The sequence below is a fragment of the Dama dama genome, chromosome 1 (assembly GCF_033118175.1).
Source record: "Dama dama isolate Ldn47 chromosome 1, ASM3311817v1, whole genome shotgun sequence".
NCBI lineage: Eukaryota > Metazoa > Chordata > Mammalia > Artiodactyla > Cervidae > Dama > Dama dama.
In genome coordinates, this window is record NC_083681.1 from 47,300,623 (window position 1) to 47,313,154 (window position 12,532).

At 37.1% G+C, this 12,532-nt stretch overlaps 2 protein-coding genes across 2 annotated transcripts; one reads left to right on the forward strand and one right to left on the reverse strand.

Annotated features, from left to right (window-relative positions):
* Positions 1–8,781: 8,781 nt before the first annotated feature.
* LOC133040721 (olfactory receptor 52E8-like) lies at positions 8,782–9,786 on the reverse strand. The gene has a single exon (XM_061121220.1). It carries the CDS (start codon positions 9,784–9,786, stop codon positions 8,782–8,784), a length of 1,005 nt encoding a protein of 334 aa, XP_060977203.1.
* Positions 9,787–10,617: 831 nt separating this feature from the next.
* Positions 10,618–10,923, forward strand: LOC133041384 (cytochrome c oxidase subunit NDUFA4-like). The gene has a single exon (XM_061122369.1). It carries the CDS (start codon positions 10,618–10,620, stop codon positions 10,921–10,923), a length of 306 nt encoding a protein of 101 aa, XP_060978352.1.
* The last annotated feature ends 1,609 nt before the right edge of the window (positions 10,924–12,532 follow it).

Genomic DNA, 12,532 nt, shown 5'->3' on the forward strand with positions numbered 1-12,532 from the left:
TCTCCTAGAGGTGTCATTGAATTCTTGTCAGAAAGTAGGATCACACTGTTTTTCTTATCAATGAGTCCTGGAAAGATGAAAAGACTTTTAGTCAGTACACTGGAGGTTATGGTAAAGGCAGTTAATTTAGAAACATTAGATATTCTCCTGTTTCCTGAGAGTAGTCAACAACTCTCTCAATAGAAGTTATTGTTCTGAGATTCATCAGTTCAGTTCAGTCCGTCAGTCATGTCTGACTCTTTGCGACCCCATGGACGGAGCATGCCAGGCTTCAGTGTCCATCATCAACACCCAGAGCTTACTCAAACTCAAGTCCATTGAGTCAGTAAAGCCATCCAACCAACTCATCCTCTGTTGTCCCCTTCTCCTTCTGCCTTCAATCTTTCCCAGCATCAGGGTCTTTTTAAATGAGTCAGTTCTTAGCATCAGGTGGCCAAAGTATTGGAGTTTCAGCTTCAGCATCGTCCTGCCAATGAATATTCAGGACTGATCTCCTTTAGGATGGACTGGTTGGATCTCCTTGCTGTCCAACGGGCTCTCAAGAGTCTTTTCCAACACCACAGTTGAAAAGCATCAATTCTTCAGCACTCAGCTTTACAGGCACTATTATTTATGGTTTTTATTTTTTTATATATATGAGAATTTTGAAGGAACTGGCAGTATTTCAAAAAAGAGTGTATACTATGTTTTATGGTATTCTCTTCCTTTCCTTTTCCAAGAAGTTTTTTGGTTACTTTTCAGAAATAATTATACCTAGTGTTTTTCAAAGTGTGGTGTTAAAGAATCCTAGGTCTAAATGAAAACTGCTAACTTATACCACTGTTTGTGTTTGATATTATATAAATATAGGGATTTCCCTCATGGATCTGTTGCAGCCCTATTATGGGAAGCAGGGCTTCCCTCATAGCTCAGTTGGTAAAGAATCTGCCTGCAGTGCAGGAAACCTGGCTTCGATCCCTGGGTCAGGAAGATCCCCTGGAAAAGGAAATGGTAAACCACTCCAGTATTCTTGCCTGGAGAATCCCACAGACAGAGGAGCCTGGGGGGCTACAGTCCATGGTGTTACAAGAGTCAGACATGACCTAGCAACTAAACCACCACCAGTCAGATGGTCTCTCTTAGAATTTTCTTCTTTCTCCTTCTTCTAGAAAGCCACTGTTATTTTTGATGCTTGCTAATCTTATGAAATTAACAAGCATCAAAAATCTAATCTAAGCTGCTAATCTTACTTTGGCCACCTGATGCGAAGAGCCAGCTCATTGGAAAAAACCCCGATGCTGGGAAAGGTTGAGAGCAGGAGAAGGAGGTGACAGAGAATGAACTGGTTGGATGGCATCACTGACACAATGGACATGAGTTTGAACAAACTCTGGGAGATACTGAAGGACAGGGAAGCCTGGTGTACTGTAGTTAGTGAGGTTGCAGACCAGAGTCAGACATGACTGAACAGCTGAACAACAGCCACAAATCTTATGGAAAGGTTTGGTTTCTGATCTGACACCTCCAGATTCCTGTTTATTCTGTGATCCCTTGATGTTCTTACAGTAAGTACAGTAATTTGCCTTTTGCTTATCAGCTAAATCATGTTCATATGCCTTACATGCCTTAACTTATCACTAATTAACATGTAAAATTGCACTCATGTCCTGAAATTATGCCTAGCTTCAGGTTTATATAGATAAAATGCCTAGCAAATTTAAGTGACACTAAAATTAAAGCATTGTGAATGAATCTTTCCTGATGCTTAAAAGTAATAAAGTTATATATATATATATATTTTTAAGTTTTGGCATCTCTAGGATATTATACAACTCTGCAGCATCTAACATGACATGATTTTATTTATAAATTTTTCTATTCCCTACCAACATAAATGCTGCTACTGGAAGTAACAAACCAGGAGTATTTACTTTAATATCCCTAACATTGCCATGTGAGGATATGGCTCCCAGTTTTTCAGAATGTAGCTGTTGAATGGAATTAGGATTTGTGTATGTGTGTGTTTATATGTATGTATGGGTTAGAGAGAGAGTATGTGTGAATGTATGTGTAATGGAGAGAGAAAGAGCAGAAATATTCTGCGTATAACTCAGTGACATATCAGTTTTCTCACCTGTGGTCATCTGCTTTAATCCCATATGCTATGTCATGTTTTGTTTGTGTGTGTGTGTGGCGAGGATAGAAAATGGTTACTTTGGATACCTTCTCAGCAAAGGGGAGGCTGCTCTCCCATTCTCTCCTCATTTGCCTCTTCTCCTTTCTGTAGCATCTCATTTCTCTCTTTCATGTATCCTTACCTTTCCAATATTTCCTCCTCCAGGCCTTCCTTGGAACAGCGTGTCACAGTATAAGCCCTGGTGCTATAGATGGTGATTGGAACCCCAAGAAACCTCTGGGTTTCCGTTTGTCCTATCACATGAAGAAAACCTTTATAGTGAATGAGGGTATCTCTAAGTCTAAGCATGTCCCAGAATCCCTAAGCTTAGCCTTCAAAGTCCTCTGGGCATAAACATGGGCTCATGGGTCATTAAATCCAGCTAACTCTTTGTTCTTCCCCACTCCATCTGCAGAGACACATCACCACACCAGACATAATTCTTTAACTCACAGGAAGAGATGTCTCTTGAGCTATTAGGAAGGGAAACATCCAGAAGGGAGAGGAATCAGCATATGGGATGATACTGACTCTGTCCATTTCAAAAGGCATAAAAGTGTTAAATTTAGACCATTAAGTTTTCAAAATGTGACTTCCTTGGGAACTACTCTTAGCAAGTCTTTTGCTTTGTTGAATATAGATATGTGAATCCTGAAGCAGTTTGACAATGGTACAAGTGAATTTCAAAAGTTAAAGAAGGAGATCTGTCAAACAGACACACTGGACTCTGTAACAGCAAATTTTGGTTTTGGGTAGTGCTCATCATACCTGTAGAAAGTGGCATCAACTTTCTTACAACCCAGTAAGACTCTCCTTCCTAAATTATAACTAATGGTAACAGGTAAAATCTTCAGAGAGGGGCTTTCTTATGTTCCAGTTCTCTGGGCAGAAGGTGAAAGAAACTCCACAATCTCCTGAGGAGACAGAATCCAGGTAGGGCTCAAATTTTAGAGTTTACTTAGAATTTCCCTTCCTGGAAGGTGATGGAGTTGACCTGAGAGTACCAGGATGCGCCGTAGATCATGGTTTCCCTGAGTGCAGATAGAAAAAGACTGACAGAAAATTGAATATACTAGACAATCAGTTTTTCTTTTCTTATCTTCTGAGTTCAGACAATTTTGTGTTATTATGACAGAAGATAATGTTGTTTGTGATCAAAAAGATTCTGGTTCAATCTCATATGTCCCTGCTTTTTCACTGCTTCTCTTTCTGATTAATGAGACCTGTACTTTCAGTCTTCCTCATCACTTTCTCATGTTATCCATCCTCACCATTGTGTCAACATTTACCTTCCCAAATCAAGTCTGACTTTGTCAAATCTCCTGTTAAAATTTCTCCCTATGACTTTCATTTCTCTGGTGTGTATTATAGACTTTATTTGATAAAGCATACTCAACAATGTTGCCAAAACTTTCAGTCAATACCTAATCAACATTTTAAACTTTAATTCTACATCATGAATCTTCAAAACACTATGCTGTTTTGGTGATCAAAAGTCCTCTTTATGAAACCATTTATTTCAGTTTTCCTTACCATGACATTTATGAAGAGTCTGTATGAAGCAGATATGATCTGTATGTCTCCTGTATCAGTTTGTGATACTATTATAGCATGAACAAATTATTTTATTTGATTCTGTGTTTACTCCCTTTCCCATTTTTTCCAATATTTTATTGTGATAGAAATGCTTAACACAAAATTTTCTATCTTAACTATTTTAAGTATATTTCAGTAGTACTAAATACTTTCATATTGTGTCACTTTGTTAAAATAAAAACTATGTCCATTAAACAATAACTGCTGATGATCTATTCCCTTCAATCCTTGGTAACTACTTTTCACTTTTTAAATAATCTTTTTTCTTCTAAGCCCCAGCATGTGGTAATTGCCATTCTACTCTCCCGTTACTATGAGTTTGACTTCTTTTAATAAAGGTGCCACATAAAACCAAGATCACGCAATGTTTGTCTATGTGACTGGTTTATTTCACTTACATAATTTCCTGTTTCTTTCATGTTGTGGCAATGATGGGATTTCCTTCTTTTCTAAGGATGAATAATATTCCATTTTATATATAAACCAAACTTTAAAATGTCTGCATTGAAGTTTTCAGTTCAGTCATTATATTCTTCAGTTCCAGTATTGCTGTTTAGTTCATTTTTATAGTATTTATTTGTTAGCCTTCTTATGTTATTCATGTATTGTTTTCCTGATTGCATGTAGTTATATATTTTCTCATGTAGTACACTGAGCTTCTTTAAGATAATTATTCTGAATGATTTGTCAAGTAGTTCATGTATCTCGATCTCTTTAGGAACAGTCATTGGAGCTTTATTAGTTACCTTCAATGGTGTTTGTCTGATTCTTTGTGGTCTATCTAGCCTTGAGTTGGTATGCACATATGAAGAAACAAACATGCCTTCCAAGATTTAGATTGATTTTAGCAGGTAATGTTATTCTCTTCCTGGGATCCTTGATTGATGGGACTGTCACTGAGATCATTGTTGGATAAAAATGGAACTGGGCCTTATGGCTATTATCTGGTCTATAGTCAGGTCTGCAATTGGCAGGATAGTTACCAGGTTGCAAGGGGGTGTGGTTTCCACTGGTTCCCCGAGAGTGCTCTCATTGGGTCACTATTTGGCAAGAATTGCCCCTAGTTTGTGCTAGAGTGGAACAGCTCCGGGGGTCAGGATTAGGTCTGAAGCTGCCATATCTATCACATGGGGAACAGATAGGCTTGGTTCTTCATGGGCCCCTTGGCAGCAGTAGCTAGTGATAGAACTACATACAAGTGGGACTGGAGTTGAACTCAAAGGGGACAGGGGTGTTTCCAGTATGCAGTCAGAACCACAACATCAGGCCTGACATTGGTGTGCTGGTTTGCATTTCCATAACAGTTCTCCTTAATCATAAGCTCTACGTGGATTCCAAGCTCCCTCAAAGACATTATTTTTCTTCATGGATGGCTGCCAAATATTTGTTTCTCTGGGTGGACATAAGTTGGCGTATCCTTGGTTGAAAGTTTTTTATTTTTAGCATTTTGAATACGTCTTCCCACTTCATTCTGATCTGCAAACTTTCTGCTGAAAAATCTGCTGAAAGTTTTATTGGGTTTCCCTTGGGTGTTAACAAGTTGTTTTTCTCTTGCTTCTAAGATTTTCTTTATCTTTAACTTTTGACATTTTAATTGTAATTGTGTCTTGGTGTGAATCTCTTTAGGTTCATCTTATCTGTAATTATCTATGCTTCCTGGGGGCTTCCCAGGTGGGCTCAGTAGGTAAAAAATCTGCCTGCAATGCAGGAGAAGCAGGAGACATGGGTTTGATCCCTGGGTTGGGAAGATACCCTGGAAGAAGACATGGCAACCCACTCCAGTATTAGTGCCTGGAGAATCTCATGGACAGAGGAGTCTGGTGGACTATAGTCCATAGGGTTCCTGGACGTGGATATATGTTTCCCTCCTCAGATTAGAAAAAAATCTTCAGCCATTATTTCTTCAAGTAAGTGTTTGGTCTATTTCTCCTTCTGGGACTCCTACAGCATAAATGCTATTCTGCTTACTAACATATGTCTTATTTCCCAATAATGCTGTATATTTATTATTTTGTTTCTAGATTATCATTAATTTTAGCATGTTTTTGAAGGAGAGCAGAAATGAGTATTTATGCTCAAAATATATCTTGACACAGAAGTGTAGGCAGAATTTTTTGACAAAAACTCAGTCATAAAATGTATAAATAAATTGAGTATTTGCCCCTCATTACTTTAAGGGGTAAAGAATATTTATCAATACTTCTGGAATTTGATTTGGAATATGATTATGAAGATCTGTGGGCATGTTATTTTTTATTGTTCTCTTCTACTGTCACCTCAATATTAACTCTTCTGAGATTGAAGTATAATCATTAATAATATATGTTTCAGTGTTGATTTTGTATATTAATAAGAATCATTAGGATAGGAATGTCATAGAATTAGGTGAATTGATTGTTATGGTAACTTTCAAAGTCAAATTTGAGCTTGGAGAATATTCTATTGATACTTAGGTCAGTCATCCTTTAAAAGTTTTATTTTAAATTATCATTCTTTCTTTTCTATTGACATGTTTGTAAATCATGAATACATTGTTTATACCTACTTCATCCATTTTATATATTCCTCTTATATTTACTTTTGCACATTCCAAAATTTTTAAGGTCCTTTACAATCCAATTTTTTTTATTTGTGTTTTGAAGTTCATGAATAATTTTCTTTTTTTCTTCTTATATATTTCAACACTTGAAGTCATCTAGTTAAAAACCAACGAACAAATAAATATTAATCCTTGCTCTCTCTTGCTACTGTGTAGCTAAATTGTGCCCCATGTCTCTCTCTCGTGTCTCATACCTGACATCTTCCCTTTATTTGCATTATAACTGTCCAAATTACAGTTCTCCTTGAGTCATAAAATTATCAGAAATCCACTTTGTGCTTCACTAATTGTCTACATCCTATCTTTCCTAAATGCTACTGTGACATAAGACTTTCTAAACTCCCACATAACCATTTTACTCACCAGTTTACAAACTTCAATTTCTAAATGAATAAACTTCAGGCCACTAAACACATCTTTTTAATCTTTTCAAAGTATGACTCAATTGTTCAGTAACATTTTGCTATATTCAGTCACTCAGTCATGTCCAGCTCTTTGCAAAACCATGGACTGTAACCTGCTAAACTCCTCTGTCTATGGAATTTTACAGGTAAGAATACTGGAGTGGGTTGCCATTTCCTTCTCCAGGGGATCTTCCTGACTCAGGGATCAAATCCATTTCTCCTGCATTGGCAGGTAGATTCTTTACCACTCTGCCACCTGGGAAGTAACATATTCTTTTATTATCTCTGTTTTTAACTAAATTGCTTTATCAGTTGCTAAAAAATATGTCTTATAATGATTTTCATTCATTTCACAGCATTTTTAAACTCCAAGAAAGAAGAAAGTTTCTTTGTCACAAAATACATAGCGTTAAATTTACCATTTCATGAATGAAAGTGCTTATAGAAGGTTAGGCTTATGAAGAACTTCATATAATCAGAAACTTGAGAGCATGGAAGGGGAAGAAAACACTACAAAAATGTCAATAGAAAAGAAAGAACAATAATTTAAAATAAAACTTTTAAAGGATGACTGACCTAAGTGTCAATAGAATATTCTCCAAGCTCAAATTTGACTGAAGCTTGAAAAAATTAGTCTAATTCTTATCATTTGCTTGATTATACTTTGGTAAAAATTTTACTATTTAATTTTAGACAGTATTTTATTTTCAAAATTAAAAGAAAATATGGGAGAATAGTTGCTTTACAATGTTGTGTTACTATCTGCTCTGCAGCAAAGTGAATCAGCCACATATTTACATATATCCCCTTTTATGGATTTCCTTTCCATCTAGGTCACAACAGAGCATTGAGTAGAGTTCTCTGTGTTATACAATAGGGTTTCATTAGTTATCTATTTTATGCATAGTATCAATAGTGCACATATGTCAACCCCAATCTCCCAATTTATCCTACTCCCCTCTTTTCCCTTTGTATCCATATGTTTGTTCTGTTGACTTAGAATATATTCACAACTTAAAAGTTCAGAGTTATGTTTGATTTGGCAGGAATTTTTAGGACTTCAAGCCCAGTAGGCAGTATCTCAAGTAACCGTAATAGAATTGATCCAAGGAGGCAAGCAGGGGAGGGGAGCCAGGAGATACAGAAGTTTTGAAACAAAGGTAGTCTGGTCACCAAAAGATTTTGTTAATTTAAAAAATAAAAGATATCTAAAGTTAAGAAATTTAGTGCTTTTCTGGTTTTCTATGTATGGGAAGGTGCAAGAGTCTAGGCTAACTGAAATCATTCTTTTGGTATGCACCTTAGTCATCTGGGACCAGTAACCTGTGTTTTCACATTCAGAATTTCTTAATGGCTCACTCTGAGGAGTGGCTGCAGTCTGATGGCTCAAAAACAGCAGGTATTCTTTTCCTTCCTGAGTTCCCTCAAGGCTCACCAGCTCATTTATAAAAACTTTGCCTTTTACTTCCTACTCATCATGTGATCTCATTGAATATCCTTATGAAAGAAATCTTATTACTATCTGAAAGAGATCTAGAGCACCTTACAGTTTTAACAGAAAGCTATTTCTTCAGTGAATAAAATCTCTTCTCCTTGAGATTTACTCTTGCATGGCATATTCTGTGCCTGGGTCAGCAGTGAATATCATTGTAAGTATACATTGAGACACGAACAAACACACATGCCTGCAACAATTACAACCAATATTTCTTTTCTATGTCTACATATAGTCTATATGGTACTTATTCAACTTTAAGGGGTTTCCCTGATGACTCAGTGGCTAAGAATCCACCTGCAGTGCAGCAGATGCAGGAGACAAGAGTACAGTCCCTGGATCAGAAAGATCTCCTGGAGGATGAAATGGCAACTCACTCCAGTATTCTTGCCTGGGAGATCCTTGAACAGAAGAGCCTGGTGGGCTGCAGTCTATGGGGTCTTAAAGAGCCTAAGTGACTAAATTCAAGCATACACACACACACACACACACACACACACACAGTTTGGGTGAAACACATTGCTTTATTAATTTAATCACAAATGTCAGTCTTTGTAGATTTTATACCTATATAAGTTGAATGAATTACCTCTAATTCATCTTTTTTTTTAACAAATATACTCTGTACACGCTCCTGGATTTGCTTTGTCCTGATTCCATAAATGACTGGGTTGAGGGCAGGGGGGACAACTACATAGAGATTAGCCAGAAGGATATGGATATACTGGGGGATGCTATGACCAAAACGATGAGTGAGGAAGGAAAAGAAAGCTGGACCAAAGAAGACTAAGATAACACAGATATGAGAACTACAGGTATTTAGAGCCTTTAGGCGGGCATCTTGGGAAGGGAGATGAAAGACAGTATTCAATATCCTAGCATAGGAGATAATGATAAGAAGCACATCCAGAAACAATATAGAAATATTACCAAGACCATAGTAGACATTAGCACTAATGCTGGCACAAGCCAGTCGCGCCACTCCCATGTGCTCACAATAGGTATGAGGAATGATTCTGTGTCCACAGTAAGGCAGTCTCAGGAGGAGAAAAATGATGGGGGCAATCATACATAAACTTCTTAGAACTACCACCGTACCAATCACACCAATAACTCTATTGGTGAGGATCATGCTGTACCTGAGGGGATTGCAAATAGCCACATAGCGATCAAAACCCATGGCAAGAAGTACAATGCTCTCCATGACTGTAAAAAAATGGATAAAAAAGACTTGAGCAATACAGCACCCAAAGCACAGCTCCTGAAGGCTGAACCAGAAGATACCCAGCGTTTTCGGTATGGTAGCAGTAGAAAGACTCAGGTCAATCACTGACAGCATGGCCAGAAAGTAGAACATGGGTTGATGAAGGCTACGATCTGTCCAGATAACAAACGGAATAATAATATTCCCAATGAGAGCAATCAGATACACGACACAGAAGGGAAAGCCAAGCCAAATCTGTGCAACTTCCAACCCTGGAATCCCCAGCAACAGGAACGAAGAAGGATGTGACTCAGTGACATTGGGAGAAGACATTCTTCTGCAGGTGGCATGACTTTTAAAAATTGTTGATGATTACCATTGGACAATCCACAGTTAACTGATATCTATAAAGATTAAAAATAAAAAATTCCCAAACAAAGGTTTGGTATTAGGAATAAGTTTCTCTAAATGTCTTTGATTATTTTTTTTCTTTTTCAGTTCTCCATACATAATCCTAGTGACTCTTCTCACCTGTACCATAAGTATGAGAGTTGAGGTGTCAAATAGAATTTAACACCATTTTTCTCTTAAAATTATGGGTTCAGAGTAGATAAATGCACTAACTCTCCTCTTCTCCAAGAAGTAATACTATTAAGCAATAATAAAATTGATAATAATAGCAATAACCACCACAATAATAACATCTATCTTGAATTGGATACCTACTATTCTTCAGACATTATTCTTACTGTTATGTGCTTATATTATCTCATTCAGTCCTCCTTACAATTTTATGGCATAAGTTTTACTGGTCTTTGATTTATGAAAGTAAAAGGTTTTGAGATGTTGGTTAACTTATACCATTGCTTACAGAGCTAATAATCATCAGAATCAAGATTTGAAATTAGTTTGGAACTAGGTTTTGTGACATTGCAAACCTATATTTGCAAATTTGTCACTAGAGGTAGTGAAAGGGGGTAGAAAGAAAAATAAGAGATAAGGGAGAATAAAAGGAGTTGGATCAGTCAAAAATATTTCAAAAAAGAATAAATCTGAAATATTTACACTATCAGATACGTTCCTCCCAGGTGCGGTGAGTGCTTAATCTCCGGCCTTGCGGCTTAGTTTTTCTCTCGGTTTGGGCTTGAGGCCTCTGTCGCAACCATGTTCCGCCAGATCATCGGTCAGGCCAAGAAGCATCCTAGCTTGATCCCCCTCTTCATATTTATTGGAGCAGCACTGTATGTCACGTGCCTGGCATTGTTCAATCCGGATGTCAGTTGGGACAGAAAGAATAACCCAGAACTCTGGAACAAACTAGGTCCTAATGATCAGTACAAGTTCTGCTCTGTGAATGTAGATTACAGCAAACTGAAGAAAGAAGGTTCCAGACTTCTAAATGAAATATTTCACTTAAAGCTGCTTAGAATGAAGGTCTTCCAGAAGCCATCCGCGCAATTTTCCACCTAACCAGGAAATATTTCCCCTCTAAATGCATGGAATCATGTTGGTGTATTGTGTTGGGGTTTACACTGATGAATAAATAGTCTGAAACTTAAAAAAAAAAAAAAAGAAATTTTCCATAAAGCTATGATATATCACAGTGTTACTGGCAAAGTAAAAAGGTAGAAAAAGAGACAATGGAACAGAATTGAGACTCTAAAAGCAGATCCACACAATACTTGGGGTCCAGATATCTAAATTTCAGATATCCCCAAGTAGAAATTTAAGATACACCATCAAGAGGGACATGATAATCCATGAAGTTTCCTCTCAGAATGAAGTTCATTATTAAGAACTTGTCGACTTCTTTAACTGTTGAGAGAAATGTGACATCAGATCTGCAATAGCTAAACTGCAAAGTTAAGGCACAGTTCCTAAGACTGTCCTTCCTATTGACACAAACTTCAAGTATACGAGTTTTCCCAAATTATACCCAGGTTCAATAGTTTACTAGAAGGACTCATAAAACTTACTGAAAGCTATGGTGATCATGGTTAGAGTTTATTCTGGAGAAAGATTAAAATGAAATAAAGGAAGAAATGCTTAGGGAAGAGGGTGAGGTTTCCAAACATGAAACATCTATTGTCCTTTCACACAAAGTCAGGATGAATTACCCTCCTGGAATTGATAAATGGCAATGTGCATTGAGCCAGAGTGCCTACCATGAAAGCTCGCTTGACCTTTTGTTTGGATTTTATATTGTGGTTTCTTTACATATACTTGATAGATTTTTTGCACACATGGTTGGACACCCATTGACTGATGTCACATGACCAAAATCTCCAATTCTGTTATATTGTTGGTCTTTATGGCATGGTCAACCCCCACACTCAGGCCTGGTTTGGCCAGCCCTCACCTTAAGTAAAGACACTCCTATCAGACATGACACAGATTACTTCATGGAAGCCAAGAGCAAAGGCCAGACCTTTCTTTGGGCAAAGCCAAATTCTTTACTCACATCTGTTCATTTAGTTCCAAAGATTTTTTTTTTTTACTATTGCTGTAGTTATGCTTTCCACTTCATACTTCATATTGGGCTATGCCATCAAAACGTTAATTCAGGTCTCCAAATAATCAAGTTTGAATTCAGTTTAATCCCTTTGAAATATAAAGCAGGAGAAAAAAATCAACAACTGATCATATAGTAGGCTTTTTTGTTTTACATTTTGGTATGTAGGGAGTCACTAAGTATAAGGGGATTCAAGTTCATCATTCTAGTCTTATTTGCCTACTCAGCTTTTTTTTTTCACTTTGTGTTTCACTCATTATCATGGTAGTACGTGTAGGAAAAAGAAGCAAAAGCATATAATATTTAGTATTACTTGTCTTGTGGCATGAAATAGTCCTGAGTCTGTTCTTACTGGCCTTGTGACCTTAGGTAAGTTGCACTATGTTCTGTATTTTAATTTTATTTAGAAATAAGCACAGTCATATGTACCTCATATTATTATTGAGTGGGATAAATGAGGGTATAAAAGCCTGAAATATTATAGGTATCCAGCAGGTACTTTCTCTCCAACTTCTTCCCATGTTAGTCCTCCTGGTATCTCTCCCCAGATCACCAATATGTGCCATT

Excerpts from the sequence above, each read along its gene's own strand:
- LOC133041384 (XM_061122369.1), top strand. The coding sequence starts at position 10,618 with ATGTTCCGCCAGATCATCGGTCAGGCCAAGAAGCATCCTAGCTTGATC.
- LOC133040721 (XM_061121220.1), bottom strand. The coding sequence starts at position 9,786 with ATGTCTTCTCCCAATGTCACTGAGTCACATCCTTCTTCGTTCCTGTTG.